The sequence below is a fragment of the Coregonus clupeaformis genome, chromosome 15, assembly GCF_020615455.1.
Source record: "Coregonus clupeaformis isolate EN_2021a chromosome 15, ASM2061545v1, whole genome shotgun sequence".
Taxonomy (NCBI): Eukaryota; Metazoa; Chordata; class Actinopteri; order Salmoniformes; family Salmonidae; genus Coregonus; species Coregonus clupeaformis.
Genome location: NC_059206.1, coordinates 29,426,575 through 29,446,276, shown reverse-complemented (window position 1 = coordinate 29,446,276; position 19,702 = coordinate 29,426,575). Strand labels below are relative to the sequence as shown.

The window sequence follows — 19,702 nt, the reverse complement described above, 5'->3', positions numbered from 1 at the left end:
TCAGCCTTGAAACCATAATGACTTGGAGAAGATCTGCAAAGAGGAGTGGGACAAAATCCCTCCTGAGATGTGTGCAAACCTGGTGGCCAACTACAAGAAACGTCTGACCTCTGTGATTGCCAACAAGGGTTTTGCCACCAAGTACTAAGTCATGTTTTGCAGAGGGGTCAAATACTTATTTCCCTCATTAAAATGCAAATCAATTTATAACATTTTTGGCATGCGTTTTTCTGGATTTTTTGTTTGTTATTCTGTCTCTCACTGTTCAAATAAACATACCATTAAAATTATAGACTGATCATGTCTTTGTCAGTGGGCAAACGTACAAAATCAGCAGGGGATCAAATACTTTTTTCCCTCACTGTATATATGAATGTATGTAATTAGGCCTAATGTTTATCAAAGGCTAACATATTGATCTTGTTTTGTGATATACTGCTCAGAACCTACATGTAATGTGTTGACACAAAGAACATACAGATCTGTAAATAAAATAAAATAAAATTTTATTGGTCACATATTTTTTTTTTTGCAGATCTTATTGCAGATGTAGCGAAATGCTTGTGTTCCTAGATCCAACAGTGCAGTAATATCTAACAATTCACAACAATACACAGCAATCTAAAAGTAAAAGAATGGAATTAAGAAATATATAAATATTAGGACGAGCAATGTCAGAGTGGCATTACAGTATATAAACTCAGCAAAAAAAGAAATGTCCCATGTCTTTCAAAGATAATTCGTAAAAATCCAAATAACTACACAGATCTTCATTGTTCAATGAACCATAAACAATTAAATGAACATGCACCTATGGAACGGTCGTTAAGACACTAAGAGCTTACAGACGGTAGGCAATTAAGGTCACAGTTATGAAAACTTAGGACACTAAAGAGGCCACCAAAAGAAAGAATCCCAGGGTACCTGCTCATCTGCGTGAACGTGCCTTAGGCTTGCTGCAAGGAGGCATGAGGACTGCAGATGTTGCCAGGGCAATAAATTGCAATGTCCGTACTGTGAGACGCCTAAGACAGCGCTACAGGGAGACAGGACGGACAGCTGATCGTCCTTGCAGTGGCAGACCACGTGTAACAACACCTGCACAGGATCGGTAGATCCGAACATCACACCTGCGGGACAGGTACAGGATGGCAACAACAACTGCCCGAGTTACACCAGGAACGCACAATCCCTCCATCAGTGCTCAGACTGTCCGCAATAGGCTGAGAGAGGTTGGACTGAGGGCTTGTAGGCCTGTTGTAAGGCAGGTCCTCACCAGACATCACCGGCAACAACGTCGCCTATGGGCACAAACCCACCGTCGTTGGACTAGACAGGACTGGCAAAAAGTGCTCTTCACTGACGAGTCAAGGTTTTGTCTCACCAGGGGTGATGGTCGGATTCGCGTTTATCGTCGAAGGAATGAGCGTTACACCGAGGCCGGTACTCTGGAGCGGGATCGATTTGGAGGTGGAGGGTCCGTCATGATCTGGGGCTGTGTGTCACAGCATCATGGGACTGAGGCTGTTGTCATTGCAGGCAATCTCAACGCTGTGCGTTACAGGGAAGACATCCTCCTCCCTCATGTGGTACCCTTCCTGCAGGCTCATCCTAACATGACCCTCGAGCATGATAATGCCACCAGCCATACTGCTCGTTCTGTGCGTGATTTCCTGCAAGACAGGAATGTCAGTGTTCTGCCATGGCCAGCGAAGAGCCCGGATCTCAATCCCATTGAGCACGTCTGGGACCTGTTGGATTGGAGGGTGAGGGCTAGGGCCATTCCCACAGGAAATGTCTGGGAACTTGCAGGTGCCTTGGTGGAAGAGTGGGGTAACATCTCACAGCAAGAACTGGCAAATCTGGTGCAGTCCATGAGGAGGAGATGCACTGCAGTACTTAATGCAGCTGGTGGCCACACCAGATACTGACTGTTACTTTTGATTTTGACCCCCCCTTTGTTTAGGGACACATTATTCCATTTCTGTTAGTCAAATGTCTGTGGAACTTGTTCAGTTTATGTCTCAGTTGTTGAATCTTGTTATGTTCATACAAATATTTACACATGTTAAGTTTGCTGAAAATAAACGCAGTTGACAGTGAGAGGACGTTTCTTTTTTTTGCTGAATTTACATATGAGATGAGTAAAGCAGTATGTAAACATTTTTAAAGTGACTAGTGTTCCATTATTAAAGTGACCAGCCTCTAAGGTGCAGGGTTGAGTAACCGGGTGGTAGCCGGCTAGTGATGGCTATTTAACAGTCTGATGGCCTAGAGATAGAAGCTGTTTTTCAGTACACCATAATTTTCCATTTAGGCGTACAATTTCAAAGATTGTCCCCAATCTTTGTAAAGCAGGTTGACTCAATAAGTGGTGGGCAGAGAATCAAAAAGTAAGAAAATAAAAAAAGAATATGAAAAGGGGATAATGAGAGCTTTTCTACAGCAGGAGAGCTCTGTGAACATATATAAAACAGGTGGCGTAGACTAGTGCCAGCCAGCCTGCCAGCCAGCCACTAGTCAGTCAGACAATCAGCTAAACTAGTGCCAGCCAGTCAGCCAGCCAGCCAGCCAGCCAGCCCTCTGTCTGTGATAAGTGTCTGGTCTTTGCTGTGCATTAGAGCTCCTGGGATGCACCTTTCCTCTGTAAACAACCTCAGAGCTGAGTGCTCGAGAAGGTGACACATTAGCAGATTGAAGTTGACAGAGTGTCTGGGAGTTCTCACCAAAACAGCCGCTCAACCAGAGGGGGCGGGTTGTGAGCAAGTCTTAAGGTATATTTCCACTTTCTTTGTTTTGTGTTCACAACACTTAGCCCTGAGTACCGGGTGAAGGAGGGTAAGCTTCTATAAAAGTAAACAGACAGCCTTAAGTCACTGAAAACTCCCCAGACCTTCCAAACTCTTTGTTTGATTAGTGTGGTATGGACATTACTGTGGTGGATGGACACGACAAACCAAGTGGAGAGCAACAAACGATATGGTGTCGCCTCTACTAAAGTTCAGAGTCAGACGTATTCCTTTCTTTCTTTGCTACTTCTTTGGCTGTCTGTGTCACTCAGTGCCCTGAAGCAGTAGAACAGAAAATTGTGTGTGGGTGTGCCAGTCAGCTGTACTGAGGCTGGACTCTGATCCTTCCCAGGGAACAAGTCGTCTCGGTCTCCATCAGAGAGAATGTAATAACTGTAATAAAGGCAGTACGAGGCAACGTCTCAAAGCACAGCAATCTGAGGGGACTGGACTTTTACACAATTTTTTAAATCAAATTCAATAGTGCTCAAATTAACAGGTGTCTGATTATTTTGGAACTGTTTGCTAGGCCTATATGACATTACATTTTACTCATACAGCAGTGGTAACTGTCACGCCCTGACTCTGAGGACTCTTATTTGTTGAGTCAGGGTGTGATTTTCCTTGTTGTGTTTGTTCATTGTTGTAGAATCTAGTATGTCTAGATCTATGTTGGCCGGTGTGGTTCCCAATCAGAGGCAGCTGTCGCTCGTTGTCTCTGATTGGGGACCATACTTAGGTAGCCTATTGGCACTAGTGGGTTGTGGGATCTTGTTCCGTGTAGGTATGTTTTGTGTTCTACCTTGGACTTCACGTTTCGTTTGTTTATTGTTTTGTCTGTTGTTTATTCATTAAAATTAACATGTACGCATTTCACGCTGCGCCTTGGTCCGACCCGTCTGTAAACGATCGTGACAGTAACGTTCAAGTGGTCTTTTGGATATCTGATATTTATTTCCCCATTTACATTAGCAAAATGAAGTGAACAAAATGTTTAAAAAACAAATTGTCACTCAATAGTAAATGTTTGGCCATGCTACTCTGCTATTTCAGAATCTCACTTAAAGAACATCTGTGAACACTTATTTGGTGAGAATCCCATTTGATCAATGTAGCAGCCATCCACACACACATACATGTGCTTTCTCTCACACTGACAACTAGCAGTGAGCAAATTTTCCATTAGACTGGGGGTGAGAGACAGCTCTGGGGAGCTTCATTCACAGTCAGTGCCGGCTCAGTCTTAAATGACACCCTACTTCCAGGGATCATCATCTAGATTCAACCACAGGCTGATTTATTCTTGAGCGGATGGCCAGGGGAGCAGAACATAATTACAAATAATTTGTAGACTGCAAATTAACCGCAAGAAGCCCAAACAGATATAATATTTGACTAAAACATAATAATTTCAAACCTTGCTTACATTTGTATACGATCACATATCTCTCTATTATTCATGGGAATACTTTGGAACAGATTTCCAAAATGAAAATCACTTGGAGCTGATTTTCTGGTGTTTTCAGTCTTTTATGCCCAATAGAAAACATGGAGGGCCAAATAAAATCCCCAGCGAACCCTTCCCTACTCCCTACGTAGTGCACTACTATTCAAATGTTGCACATTATATTAGGGACAGCGGTTTGAAATAATTTCACTATAGTATCATGAATTTTTCAGATATCCGGATATTCGAAATACATGGAATATTTTTATTTGTGTACGTTTTTAAACTGAGCACTGCTGCACGAGGGAGAGGCTGGCGCCCAATGATAATTTTTTTTTTTTTTTTTTTGCTTTGTCATTATGGGGTATTGTGTGTAGATTGATGAGGGAAAAAACAATTTAATCAATTTAGAATAAGGCTGTAAAATCAGGTTAAAAATAGGCTTATAATTTATTTTCTTTCAAAAATCAATATTCACACAAGTATTCGAATGCTAACGTCATTTGTATATTTGAATACTCAAATAACCATGCACATCCCTACATTATACTGTATATGGACTATGGTGTCATTTGAGATTTGGCCATAGTTGTTGTATGGTAGTGCAAGGCCTAGGTATTCTTGCATACAGTATTTATTTTGCAGTCTGACTTGACTTCCTTAGTTTATTACATAAGGGGTTGTCAGCTGTGTGATCTACTGTTGTGTTTAAATCAAGTTGTGGTGAAACAGTACTTTTGTGTGGTATTGACACTAGATTTTATTTGTTTTAACTCATCTCAACGTGAGATTGGAGAGTTGATTGTGTAACTGATGCAGGGACACTTTTTAAATAATGTATTCTAATCTACTTTTTAATGTTTCAGTAATTTCCTTTGACAACAGAGATGCAATTAGTTAAATAGACTGAACATCCCACTGCAGATAGATACTCGCACACAGACTTAAAACGAACTATGAGAATCCAAGTGCAGGGCTTTTCCACTTCATGCTGGCATGAATCGTCTAGTCTCTTTCAGTCTGGCACGCGAGACTAGGCCAGAGAGGGTGGAACAGTCTTGAACTATTACTGAACCATTCATCTCTAACAAGGCATTGTCAACTTGAACATTATTTTTTTCTTTAAGTAAGATGGCTCTTCAGTCAAACTCCACTCTGGAGAGCCCTAAAGTAAATGGTGAAGGTGAGAGTAGATATTCTGAACATAACACTATCTTCTAAAGGGAAAAGGGGTAGACTGCTACTCTTAAAAGTCCACAACAAAACCATTCTAGTCATACTCTTGTATTGAGAGTGGTCATTCTAGTCATACTCTTGTATTGAGAGAGAGGTCATTCTAGTCATACTCTTGTATTGAGAGAGAGGTCATTCTAGTCATACTCTTGTATTGAGAGAGAGGTCATTCTAGTCATACCCTTGTATTGAGAGAGGTCATTCTAGTCATACTCTTGTATTGAGAGAGGTCATTCTAGTCATACTCTTGTATTGAGAGAGGTCATTCTAGTCATACTCTTGTATTGAGAGAGGTCATTCTAGTCATACCCTTGTATTGAGAGAGGTCAGTCTAGTCATACCCTTGTATTGAGAGAGGTCATTCTAGTCATACTCTTGTATTGAGAAAGAGGTCATTCTAGTCATACTCTTGTATTGAGAGAGGTCATTCTAGTCATACTCTTGTATTGAGAGAGGTCATTCTAGTCATACCCTTGTATTGAGAGAGGTCATTCTAGTCATACTCTTGTATTGAGAGAGGTCATTCTAGTCATACTCTTGTATTGAGAGAGGTCATTCTAGTCATACCCTTGTATTGAGAGTGGTCAATATAGTCATACTCTTGTATTGAGAGTGGTCATTCTAGTCATACTCTTGTATTGAGAGAGGTCATTCTAGTCATACTCTTGTATTGAGAGAGGTCATTCTAGTCATACTCTTGTATTGAGAGAGAGGTCATTCTAGTCATACCCTTGTATTGAGAGTGGTCATTCTAGTCATACTCTTGTATTGAGAGAGGTCATTCTAGTCATACCCTTGTATTGAGAGAGGTCATTCTAGTCATACTCTTGTATTGAGAGAGGTCATTCTAGTCATACTCTTGTATTGAGAGAGGTCATTCTAGTCATACTCTTGTATTGAGAGAGGTCATTCTAGTCATACTCTTGTATTGAGAGAGGTCATTCTAGTCATTCAGTGGTCATTTTGCTTACTGTTCTTGCTGACGTCCAGCTCCCTGAGATTGATGAGGTTGGCGATGGCCGCGGGCAGCACTGTGAGGTCGTTGTCTGGCATGCTCAGCCGGTGGAGCATCTGGCAGTTGAACAGTTGCTATGATGGGAGGTAGACAGAGAGAAATAGAGAGAGAAGGGGGAGAGAGAGAGGTGGAGACAGAGAGACATAGCAAGCGAGAAAGAGAGCAAGAGAAAAAGAGGGAGAGAATAAGACAAGTTGATTTCACAGTATGACCCAGGCAGGAGTCCGGTTTGTAAAGAAAGCTACAGTTCATTCATAGCTAATGCTGACTCAGTCACAAACACTCAGAGAATGACAGACTGACTAAGTGTGGGGGGAAAGGGGAAATCAGAGGGCTGCATTGTGGATTGGCTCCGTTCGATCGGCAGGATACTCTCACCTTCCTTATGGACTGATTTAATTATGTCACTCTACTGAGATACAATGTTTGCCAGGAAGTGCGGTTACTGCAATTTTGACAGGTTCATGTTTATAAACCATTATATAGCTACATAACAAGACCACCTTTGTTTATAACACAGTGATAAACAATGTCAGGGTATTTGTGTGGGTAATTCATTATGAACCTATTATAAACGTGTAGGTCTGTGTGTCCATCTGTGTGTGTGTGCACGTGTGTCCCTGCATCTTACTTTGGGCAGCTCCTCAATCTGGTTGGCGTCCAGATAGAGCTCCTCCAGGGTCTTCTCGAAGCTGAAGATCTCCTTAGGCACTGTCTCCAGGCTGCAGTGGGAGTAGTCCAGCGACGTCACCGTCTCCTCCTCCCCCCGCAGGCAGCGGCACGGCACCAGCCGCACAAACAGGTTCCGCTTGCTCGACATCATCAGGCACTGCAGAGCGAGAGAGGGGGAGGAGATGGGAGTCAGTGTCAAGACAGGCCAGTAAACTACTGCTGCTTCTTGGGGCTAAAGCTACTACAGGTATCCTCCTAAGCCGAGAGAGATGTGTCAGAGTTAAGTAATCAAACAGGTAAGGGAGTCAGACTTTGGCACATGTGTTTTCTAAAAGGGAGGGAGATGTGGTCAGCAGCACAACCATGAACATCAGGTTGGTTTGCGGGTCGATGGTTAGAGAGAGTAGATAGGTAAACTTTTTTTTTTTTTTTTATCTAAACAGTTTGTTGTATGGTTCTGCTCACTTCAATAACCGTCCAATAGGTTTTACCAACAGTTACAAAGAGGATCTAAGGCAGTATACGTTATGATAGCTTGTTTTCCACAGCCCTCTTGAATTACTGGCAGAAATACAGTGTGAGCAGTTACATAATAGTTTGTTCTCAGTGTCCATATTGACACGTAAGCAGGATCTGCAACGCATTGACAGTGCCAGAGCAAAAGGCCAGCTATCATCAATAAAATGCCCTCGGAGCATTGATTAGTGTGGAAACTCATTACAGATAAATGGGCCTCTTTAAAATCTCTTCAGATTTTACATGTGGGTCCAAAGCATCACTGGATAATGAAAGCAAGCTCTACAACAGTATCACATTACTTCCAATACAGCTACAGAACCACAGCAGAGCAGGGCAGCGGCATTCATCGGCCCAGAGACAAGAGTCCTATCTGGTCAAACAAAGCATACCTCATGGATATGCCTCCCCGACTCCCCATTATTTTAACTGAGGTATAAACTGTGACAATGAGCTGGCAATTGAATTTGCATATACTGTAGATTACTCTGTTGCTCATCAGTGCACTGGCAATGCTTGAACACGCCTATCTAAGACAAAACCTATGAAAGGTCAGTCAGGGGACTGAGCCCTGTGGCACCTCATTAAGGTGTGATAAACAACAAACGTGTTCAGTGTTTCTCAAGCTTTTTTAATAGCAGGGAGTGGAGCGCTAGTGTCCTTCCTCCTTCAAAGACTGTTTTGGCCCATTGGCCTATGAAAACTAGCACTTGAGAATTGGTGTCAGCTAACCATCTGAGAGAACGCTCAGCATCTTCTTAGGGACCAGTGCTGGTCCGAGGACCTGAGGTTGAGGAACATCTAGTAGATGAACGTCGACCGAGCATCATCAGCTCTTTGAGGCCAGAAGACAAAATCTAAATCTCAGCTATTTCTACCTCCACTAATGGCTGTATTATTGCAATCTCTGCTATTGTGAGAGCCTCTTGTTATAAAAAGAAGGAGAGAGCAGTTCCCCTTGGAATGCATCCAATGAAACACCACTTTCAAGCAGGCACAGCAAGCAGCCCATTCAGCAGCTCAATAATGGCTGTAGGCCTAATTGTGTTGTAGCAAAGGATGAACACCAACAGCGTTGTGATGCGAGTCATCCTCCAGAGAATCCAGTTCCATGACTATCATCTTTTGTCATGGAACAACAAAGTCAGCCCAGGTATGAAAGGGCTGAAATCGTGTATTGTACTAGGGATCCTCGATTGCTCGTCCTTGAGGGACAGACAGTCAGAAAACGAATGTGCGGATTGGAAAGAAAGAATGGCTTTTGTTTTCTTTTCAAGGCACACTCTTCACTTGCTTATTTTAAAGGGGCCACATGATTCACAGTGGATATTATGGGTCTGATAAGTCTTTGGACAGAGTTGGCTATGGCTGGGGGCTTTTGGCAGTACAGTATTGCACTATGGAATGTGCTCTGGTCAATGGAGGCCTTGTTCACTGGAGTGTTTAGAGAATATGACTTTCTCAGAGTCTGCGTGTGTGTGTGTGTGTGTGTGTGTGTGTGTGTGTGTGTGTGTGTGTGTGTGTGTGTGTATGGTGATGTAGGGCTAGTGCATGGCCATCTCTAAGCTGTAGAGACATGGGGCTGTCAGCCCTCCACAATGATCTCCTGGGTTAGAAACTGTAGAAGACTTCCACCGCTCCTCACTGGATTATCTACAATCACACCAACGGCCACATAATTCAGGGAGAAGAGTGAGCAGAAAAGAGAGAGAGAGAGAAAGAAAAAGAAAGAAAAGTGAGAGAGACCTAAAAAAGGAGAGGCCAGTAAGAGATAGAAATAAGTTGCAAGTGCACACTTGAAGGGAGGAGAATCGTAGCCAGTGAGTGAGTGATGCAAGTTTGAGGGAGAAACAAAAGAATTGAGTAGCCTATAATAACATGGAAAGAGAAGGCCTAAGTGAGTGAAAGCAGGCCTGTCTCAAGAGGGCCTCTCCTTATCAGTCATAATAAACACACACACACACACACACGGAGGGCCAAACAGAGTGAAGTTAGTGGAAGTACCATGTGGCTCTGAGTAAATAGGTTGCAGCCTTCCATAACACTCAGATAGATTATACAGTTGAAGTCGGAAGTTTACATACACCTTAGCCAAATACATTTAAACTCAGTTTTTCACAATTCCTGACATTTAATCCTAGTAAAAATTCCCTGTCTTAGGTCAGTTAGGATCACCACTTTATTTTAAGAATGTGAAATGTCATAATAATTGTAGAGAGAATGATTTATTTCAGCTTTCATCACATTCCCAGTGGGTCAGAAGTTTACATACACTCAATTAGTATTTGGTAGCATTGCCTTTAAATTGTTTAACTTGGGTCAAACATTTCAGGTAGCCTTCCACAAGCTTCCCACAATAAGTTGAGTGAATTTTGGCCCATTTCTCCTGACAGAGCTGGTGTAACTGAGTCAGGTTTTTAGGCCTTGCTCGCACACACTTTTTCAGTTCTGCCCACAAATGTTCTATAGGATTGAGGTCAGGGCTTTGTGATGGCCACTCCAATACCTTGACTTTGTTGTCCTTAAGCCATTTTGCCACAAGGTTGGAAGTATGCTTGGGGTCATTGTACATTTGGAAGACCCATTTGCGACCAAGCTTTAACTTCCTGACTGATGTCTTGAGATGTTGCTTCAATATATCCACATAATTTTCCTTCCTCATGATGCCATCTATTTTGTGAAGTGCACCAGTCCCTCCTGCAGCAAAGCATCCCCACAGCATGATGCTGCCACCCATGTGCTTCACGGTTGGGATGGTGTTCTTCGGCTTGCATGCGACCCCCTTTTTCCTCCAAACATAACAATGGTCATTATGGCCAAACAGTTATATTTTTGTTTCATCAGACCAGAGGACATTTCTCCAAAAAGTACGATCTTTGTCCCCATGTGCAGTTGCAAACCGTAGTCTGGCTTTTTTATGGCAGTTTTGGAGCAGTGGCTTCTTCCTTGCTGAGCGGCCTTTCAGGTTATGTTGATATAGGACTCATTTTACTGTGGATATAGATACTTTTGTACCTGTTTCCTCCAGCATCTTCACAAGGTCCTTTGCTGTTGCTCTGGGATTGATTCACACTTTTCGCACCAAAGTACGTTCATATCTAGGAGACAGAACGCGTCTCCTTCCTGAGCAGTATGACGTCTGCGTGGTCCCATGGTGTTTATACTTGTGTACTATTGTTTGTACAGATGAACGTGGTACCTTCAGGCCTTTGGAAATGGCTCCCAAGGATGAACCAGACTTGTGGAGGTCTACAAGTTTTTTTTTCTGAGGTCTTGGCTGATTTCTTTTGATTTTCCCATGATGTCAAGCAAAGAGGCACTGAGTTTGAAGGTAGGCCTTGAAATACATCCACAGGTACACCTCCAATTGACTCAAATTATGTCAATTAGCCTATCAGAAGCTTCTAAAGCCATGACATAATTTTCTGGAATTTTCCAAGCTGTTTAAAGGCACTGTCAACTTAGTGTATGTAAACTTCTGACCCACTGGAATTGTGATACAGTGAATTATAAGTGAAATAATCTGTCTGTAAACAATTGTTGGAAAGATTACTTGTGTCATGCACAAAGTAGATGTCCTAACCGCCTTGCCAAAACTATAGTTTGTTAACAAGAAATTTGTGGAGTGGTTGAAAAAGTAGTTTTAATGACTCCAACCTAAGTGTATGTAAACTTCCGACTTCAACTGTAAATATTACTGGGGTTTCTGAGGAACCCGTGTACCAGTCGGTACTGCCCAGAGACTCATCACCATACTTCCTTCTACCCGCTCTCGCTTCTCTCTCTCTCTCTCTCTCTCTCTCGCTTCTCTCCCTCTCTCTGACCTACTGTTACTGATAACTACCCGTATCATCATTTACCAAGGGGTTTCCCAGATAAGCTGGCCTGTCAGGACACAATTATTGGCAGATTGAGGATTATTTACTATTATAAACTGGGTGGTTCGAGCCCTGAATGCTGATTGGCTGACAGCCGTGGTATATCAGACCACGGGTATGACAAAACATTTATTTTTCCTGCTGTAATTACATTGGTAACCAGTTTATAATAGCAATAAGGCACCTCAGGTGTTTGTTGTATATTGCCAATATACCACAGCTAAGGGCTATATCCAGGCACTCCGCGTTGCGTAAAAACAGCCTTTAGCTGTGGTATATTGGCCATATACCACACCCCCTCAGGCCTTATTGTTTAATTAACCTGTCAGCCATCAACAGCTGTAGTGTGCACACACGCGCACACACACACCTGAGTAATCAGGTATATAAGAGGGGAGGTGTGTGTGTGTTAGTAATTGGGCAAAAAAATTAATACAGTTACATGTCATTTGACAAAATATTGTATTGTTTTGACAATATCGCAATATAATTTTTGCCCTAGTTGGCTGTACCGGCACCAAAACTCCAGTATTTTCCCTTCATAGCTTGTTCTCCACCTTCTTTTTAAATAGGGAGCCTATTTGTTTTCAGCACTTTTATTTCCATGACTGATCAAAACTCGTTTTCTCATGGCTCCCTCTGCAGCAGACATATGGTGAGCAATATGTTTGGAACATCGAATCACAATAAAATCACAGTATCAAATCGCAACATATATAGAATTGTGAGAATGGCAATACATATCGTATCGGCACCTAAGTATCGTGATAATATCGTATCTTGAGGTCCCTGGCAATTCCCAGCTCTAGTGTTTGTGTGTGTGTGTGTAATCCGCTCTAGAAGGGCTGGCTTCCATTCACTTCACAGCGACAGAGCGCGATGGTAGCGTCTTATAATCGTAACTAATTTAAATATACAACGCCTTACAACTGTCATCACGTGTGCGCGTCATAGTTTCCATTTCAAATCAATTGAGCATTTCAGGCACACAAACATTCCAAATACAAACATTAGTTTCACAAAAAAGCGCATGACCAAATATTGCAGATTTCAAATTGAGTACTTCAAAACTACCAGAAAACACATTCTAGAATGAGTAGATCTCTACATCAACGAATTGATAGCATCATAACTCAGAACAGTAAATAAAAGGAAATTAAATTCACTACCCATTTAACAAACATTTCCCTTTTCAAAAACATTACAGGCTACGTAGACAGGCTCCTGGATCTCTTCAGTGAGGTCACCCTTGATCGAGCGCCGTATGTGGGGAAGCTGTGCGAGCTGTCCAACCCAGGACCACTGTCTGCCAAGAGTGAGAGGCCTGACAAGGAGGAAGTCATAGATGGATTTGTCTCCAGCTTCAATCTGACTGAAGCCTGCTTGATTGAAGCGGGGTACATGGGACCCCCTCCCCACCCGCTCCCCTCCAATCTCTGTAGTTGGTTGCATTTCCTAAAGCCTAAGTAATTGGGTGGTCCTCTGTAGCTCAGCTGGTAGAGCACGGCGCTTGTAACGCCAAGGTAGTGGGTTCGATCCCCGGGACCACCCATACACAAAAAAAAATTATGCACGCATGACTGTAAGTCGCTTTGGATAAAAGCGTCTGCTAAATGGCATATTATATTATAATTCACTTTTAAGTGATAACATGATATCACATTGTTACTTTGTATTGTTTTTTTCAAGCATTCGGACGGAAGATTGTACGAATCAATGGGGTCCTTACAAACTGTAGGGTGCCTATTAGGCTTATGGCTCTAATTCTGTTTTAAATATTAAAATGATGTCTCACCATTATTTCTCACCTTTATTTCTCATGAGTGTTCATGTTCATCAATATTCGGCTATGCTGGCCTATTGTAAATTATCAAATAAAATGTCTGATCAACAAATACAATTCTGAACTTGTAATTTATAATGCTAATGCAGAGGCACCAATAAATTGACCAGTACACTTATTGTATGCTGTTTTCATGTACATTCCCTCATGTCTAAGCTTCTAAGGTGACTCAGGCTTTACTCATTATTGTGAAGTAGTGTATCAGTAATTAGTTACAAAACAATAGAAATGCAATTGTTTATTGCTGCGGTTTGTCTGATATCCAACAGTCCATGATCAGCTCTGTTGACCATGAGAGCATTTTGCAAAGAAAATGGGGTGAGGCATACTATTTAGGCTCGGAATGTGGCCCATTGTTTACCTTGTTACCTGGCAACGACCACAAGGGTGTTTCATGAATATAAGCTCCCTGCCCCCCAAAAACTGCTCTGTGTTGACTGAGTGAGAGCCTTCAGTTCACATTCCTCCAACCTGCCCTGGTGATGTTGACATGTTCTGTGTCAAAAACACTTAATTATTTACAGGCCCAATGCAGCGGTTTTTATATCAATATCAAATCATTTTTGGGTAACATTAAGTACCTTACTGTAATAGATTTCTAATAAAATGGGCTGTTATTGGCAGAGAGGTTTGTAACGCTTTCTTATTGGTCTATTAACCAATTTACCGCATGGTGATGTCGCCATGCATTGCCGAAACTCCCGCAAATGCAAACCTGCTGATTAGAAGGTCCTGTGTAGATTGCATTTTCAATCAGCAACCATCAGGAAATAACACTGATCAAATGTTTTCAGACTTTTACAGTGTTAGTTTCATCAGCTGTTGTACAGATATAAAACACAGGAAAAACTGAATTTTGACTGCACTGGGCCAGCTAAGTGCACACACGAAAATGGGCTCCTGCTGTAGTGGTGTTATGGCTTAAGTGGCTGATAAAGCAGGTGAATTCTAAAAGGAGGTAGCTACAGGTAACTGCCAAAATAAAGGAAACACTTGAGTAAATGAGGGATACAAAGCATATTGAAAGTAGGTGCTTCCACACGTGTGGTTCTTGAGTTAATTTTGCATCAACATGCTTAGGGTCATTATTATTATTATTATTTTGGCTACCATGGCTGTGCTCCCATAGGATGACAATGCCCCCATCCACAGGTCACGAGTGGTCACTGAATGGTTTGATGAGCATGAAAGTGATGTAAACCATATGCCATGGCCGTATCAGACACCAGGGGTGTTTCTCAAAATGCACACTACCGTGCTCCGAGCATGCAAATTGGAGCACGGTGGGTCGGAGTATGTGTCCAAATCAAAGTATACGAGCACGGCGGGGACTTCTTGAATGCGTACTCCGTTTGTACATATTTTGAAGCATGCATCGATGCAAGCTTCAACGGAAAGTATGTGCAAAAATATGATGCAAGCATGTAAAACATTACGTAACATTTCTTGGCAGCCATTATTTGAGTAAATCCCCATTTCACGTCTCAATTGTTGCCCGACTACAATATTTTATCTTGATACTGTATGTTAATAAATACATGCAGTGTTCCTTTTGGCATGTTTACCTGCCTACAATACCCACTGTAGTGTGCGTAGATCATAAGCCCATAGTAAGTCAATAGGGCTAACTGGCTAGCTACTACTGTTAGCTAGCCAGATAGCCACGAAGAATTGACATCTACCTTGCATAACATTGTTTTAGGTCATTTTGCCTGTTTAACTAGCTGGCAAGCTAGATTATTAAGATTCACATAGCTGATAATTATGAAGTAAAACGTTTGCTTTGTGTATATCTTCTTTGTCTCTATTGTTGCCATTGTCCTGGCTGGGTGAAGGTTCAGTGAATGGGGAGGTGCAACGTGAGGTAATACAGTAGGGGGAACGCGAGTGCTTCTCAAATGTAATGTTTTATGCATTCTCTACACTCTCGTCCTCACAAGAACGTACTCAAGAGAACGTCCTTGAATGGTGTCACATCCCTCCAGACACTTGTAGAATCTATTCCAAGGTGCATTGAAGCTGTTCTGGCTCGTGGTGGCCCAACGCCCTATTAAGACACTTTATGTTAGTGTGTATTTTGGCAGTTAAATGTAGCTAGGTGAGAGGCAGGGGGAAAGAGCATGAGAGGGTATCTCCCGCTGTAGTACTCTGCTATCGGACAGACATCCTGGGTCCCAGAGTCAGTGGTCTGTACAGAGAGGGCAGGGTGATAAAGACAGCAGGAAGGGCTGCAGCTAGAACCTGGCCAGATAGAGCTTCCTGTCTGTTCTGCAGATCAAGGCCAGGCCAGGGCTGGCATTCACCTCCCTATCTTTTATGTTGTTGTTGTGTGTGCGTATCACGCGCACTCTGGCATGTGCAGTCTTCAAACAGTCTCTGCCTGCAAACTGGGACTCGCTGACCCACCAAGTTTATCCACTGAAATATGCTGGGAACCAATTACACAACACTTAGGGAAGTGTAATAAGAATGCTATTCTGTGGGTTCTTTGCACTGATCTTAACTTTTTTTCCGCCATCATTTCCTATGACTGGTGCGGGCACCCTGATGAAACGAGTACATAAACCGACTCTACCCTCAGTTCTATTGGCAAATGTACAATCACTGGAGAACAAACTGGACGAGCTCCGTTCAAGACTATCCTATCAACGGGATCTGAAGAACTGTAACATCCTATGTTTCTCAGAGTCGTGGCTGAACAAGGACACGGATAATATACAGTGAGGGAAAAAAGTATTTGATCCCCTGCTGATTTTGTACGTTTGCCCACTGACAAAGACATGATCAGTCTATAATTTTAATGGTAGGTTTATTTGAACAGTGAGAGACAGAATAACAACAACAAAAATCCAGAAAAACGCATGTCAAAAATGTTATAAATTGATTTGCATTTTAATGAGGGAAATAAGTATTTGACCCCCTCTCAATCAGAAAGATTTCTGGCTCCCAGGTGTCTTTTATACAGGTAACGAGCTGAGATTAGGAGCACACTCTTAAAGGGAGTGCTCCTAATCTCAGCTTGTTACCTGTATAAAAGACACCTGTCCACAGAAGCAATCAATCAATCAGATTCCAAACTCTCCACCATGGCCAAGACCAAAGAGCTCTCCAAGGATGTCAGGGACAAGATTGTAGACCTACACAAGGCTGGAATGGGCTACAAGACCATCGCCAAGCAGCTTGGTGAGAAGGTGACAACAGTTGGTGCGATTATTTGCAAATGGAAGAAACACAAAAGAACTGTCAATCTCCCTCAGCCTGGGGCTCTATGCAAGATCTCACCTTGTGGAGTTGCAATGATCATGAGAACGGTGAGGAATCAGCCCAGAACTACACGGGAGGATCTTGTCAATGATCTCAAGGCAGCTGGGACCATAGTCACCAAGAAAATAATTGGTAACACACTACGCCGTGAAGGACTGAAATCCTGCAGCGCCCGCCAGGTCCCCCTGTTCAAGAAAGCACATATACATGCCCGTCTGAAGTTTGCCAATGAACATCTGAATGATTCAGAGGAGAACAGGGTGAACGTGTTGTGGTCAGATGAGACCAAAATGGTGCTCTTTGGCATCAACTCAACTCGCAGTGTTTGGAGGAGGAGGAATGCTGCCTATGACCCCAAGAACACCATCCCCACCGTCAAACATGGAGGTGGAAACATTATGCTTTGGGGGTGTTTTTCTGCTAAGGGGACAGGACAACTTCACCACATCAAAGAGAACGATGGACGGGGCCATGTACCGTCAAATCTTGGGTGATAACCTCCTTCCCTCAGCCAGTGCATTGAAAATGGGTTGTGGATGGGTATTCCAGCATGACAATGACCCAAAACACACGGCCAAGGCAACAAAGGAGTGACTCAAGAAAAAGCACATTAAGGTCCCGGAGTGGCCTAGCTACTCTCCAGACCTTAATCCCATTGAAAATCTGTGGAGGGAGCTGAAGGTTCGAGTTGCCAAACGTCAGCCTCGAAACCTTAATGACTTGGAGAAGATCTGCAAAGAGGAGTGGGACAAAATCCCTCCTGAGATGTGTGCAAACTTGGTGGCCAACTACAAGAAACGTCTGACCTCTGTGATTGCCAACAAGGGTTTTGCCACCAAGTACTAAGTCATGTTTTTCAGAGGGGGTCAAATACTTATTTCCCTCATTAAAATGCAAATCAATTTATAACATTTTTGACATGCGTCTTTCTGGATTTTTTTGTTGTTATTCTGTCTCTCACTGTTCAAATAAACCTACCATTAAAATGATATAGACTGATCATTTCTTTGTCAGTGGGCAAACGTACAAAATCAGCCCGGGATCAAATAAATTTTTCCCCTCACTGTACATCTAGTTGGTTTTTCTATGCATCAGCAGGACAGAACGGCAACGCCGGGTAAGCTCAAGGGGGGAGGTGTGTCTCTTTGTTAACAAGATCTGGTGCACAATCTCTAATATTAAGGAAGTCTCGAGATTCTCCTGGCCTGAGTTAGAATACCTCATGATAAGCTGTAGACCATAAGCTAATATTTACCAAGAGAGTTTTCATCTATATTTTTCGTAGCTGTCTATATACCACAAACTGATGCTAGCACTAAGACCGCACTCAACGAGCTTTATAGGGTCATAAGTAAACAAGAAAATGCTCATACAGAGGCGGCGCTCCTAGTGGCCGGTGATTTTAATACAGGGAAACTGAAATCCATCTTACCTCATTTCTACCAGCATGTCACCTGTGCAACTAGAGGCCAAAAAAAACTATAGATTGCCTTTACTCCACACACAGAAATGCATACAAAGCTCGCCCTCCATTTGACAAATCTGACTATAACTCTATCCTCCTATTTCCTGCTTACAAGCAAAAACTCAAACAGGAAGTACCAGTGACGCGCTCAATACGGAAGTGGTAAGATGAAGCGGATGCTAAGCTACAGGACTTTTTTTTATAGCACAGTCTGGAATATGTTCCGGGATTAATCCGATGGCATTGAGGAGTTTACCATATCAGTCACCAGCTTAATTAATAAGTGCATCGACGACGTCATACCCACAGTGACTGTACGTACATATCCCAACCAAAAGCCATGGATTACAAGCAACATCCACACTGAGCACAGCAATGCCTCTCCCCTCTCAGGAGGCTGAAAAGATTTGGCATGGGCCCTCAGATCCTCAAAAAGTTCTACAGCTGCACCATGGAGAGCATCTTGACTGGCTGCATCACCGCCTGGTATGGGAACAGCTTGGCATCCGGCCGCAAGGCGCTACAGAGGGTAGTGCGTACGGCCCAGTACATCACTGGGGCCGAACTCCCTGCCATCCAGGACCTCTATACCAGGCGGTGTCAGAGGTAGGCCCTAAAAATTGTCCGACTCCAGGCACCCAATTCATAGACTCTCTCGTCTAGCGGTACCGATGCACCAAGTCTGGAACCAACAGGACCCTGTACAGATTCTACCCCCAAGCCATAAGACTGCTAAATAGTTAATGAAATAGCTACCCAGACTATCTGCATTGACCCTTTTTGCACTCATTTTTTTTTACTCATCACTTATGCTGCTGCTACTGTTTATTATCTGTCACTTTATTCCTAGTTATATGTTCATATCTACCTCAATTACCTCGTACCTCTGCACATCGACTCGGTCGCCAAGTTCACTACTCATTGTGTATTTATTATTACGTGTTTTACTTTTCTATTATTTCTCTATTGTCGTTCTCTCTGCATTGTTGGGAAGGGCCCGTAAGTAAGCATTTCATTGTTAGTCCACATCTGTTGTTTACGAAGCATGTGACAAATGCAATTTGATTTGATTTAGCGCTCTGTCTTTCCACTATCCCTCTCTCCAGACCCTTCCAACCTAACCCTAGGGGGAGCTAGTGGTTGTTTTGGGACTGGGTGTCCCTGGGTGTCCCCCAAATGGCACCCTATTCCTTTTATAGTGCACTATTTTTGACCAGGAAATAGGATGACATTTGGGAGTCATCTCGGAGCTGTTCAAACGAGAGAAGGAAAGTAATCGGTAAGTAGTATGTGTACGTGTGTGTTCGTGTGTGTGTGTGGAGTGGAAATGTGAGGTGTGCGGTGTCTTGTGACAGTATAGTGTTATTTATAGCAGGCAGTAGTACTCATCTGGTTAATATGCTGGAATGTGATTAGCCTATAAATCTTACAGTCTTATGAAAGGAGCTTTTGATCCTGATACTGTAGGCTGCTGCAGTAATGCTGCCTGCCTGCTGGGTCAATGTCGAAACTCGGCACCCAGAGAATTAGGCCCAAAGAAAAGGGAGAGAAAAAGGAACGTGGGGAGAAAAAAAAGGAGG

At 42.8% G+C, this 19,702-nt stretch overlaps 1 protein-coding gene across 3 annotated transcripts in view; it reads right to left on the bottom strand.

Annotated features, from left to right (window-relative positions):
* Positions 1-19,702, bottom strand: part of LOC121582614 (erbin) — a 147,481-nt gene that overhangs the window by 61,750 nt on the left and 66,029 nt on the right. For all 3 annotated transcript variants that reach the window (XM_045225095.1, XM_041898542.2, XM_045225096.1), the window contains exons 3-4: positions 7,116-7,313; positions 6,441-6,558 (exon numbers count right to left, since the gene is read on the bottom strand). In XM_045225095.1, the coding sequence (XP_045081030.1) occupies positions 6,441-6,558; positions 7,116-7,307 (310 nt within the window). In that variant the 5' untranslated portion in view covers positions 7,308-7,313. The remainder of the gene's footprint in view (positions 1-6,440; positions 6,559-7,115; positions 7,314-19,702) is intronic.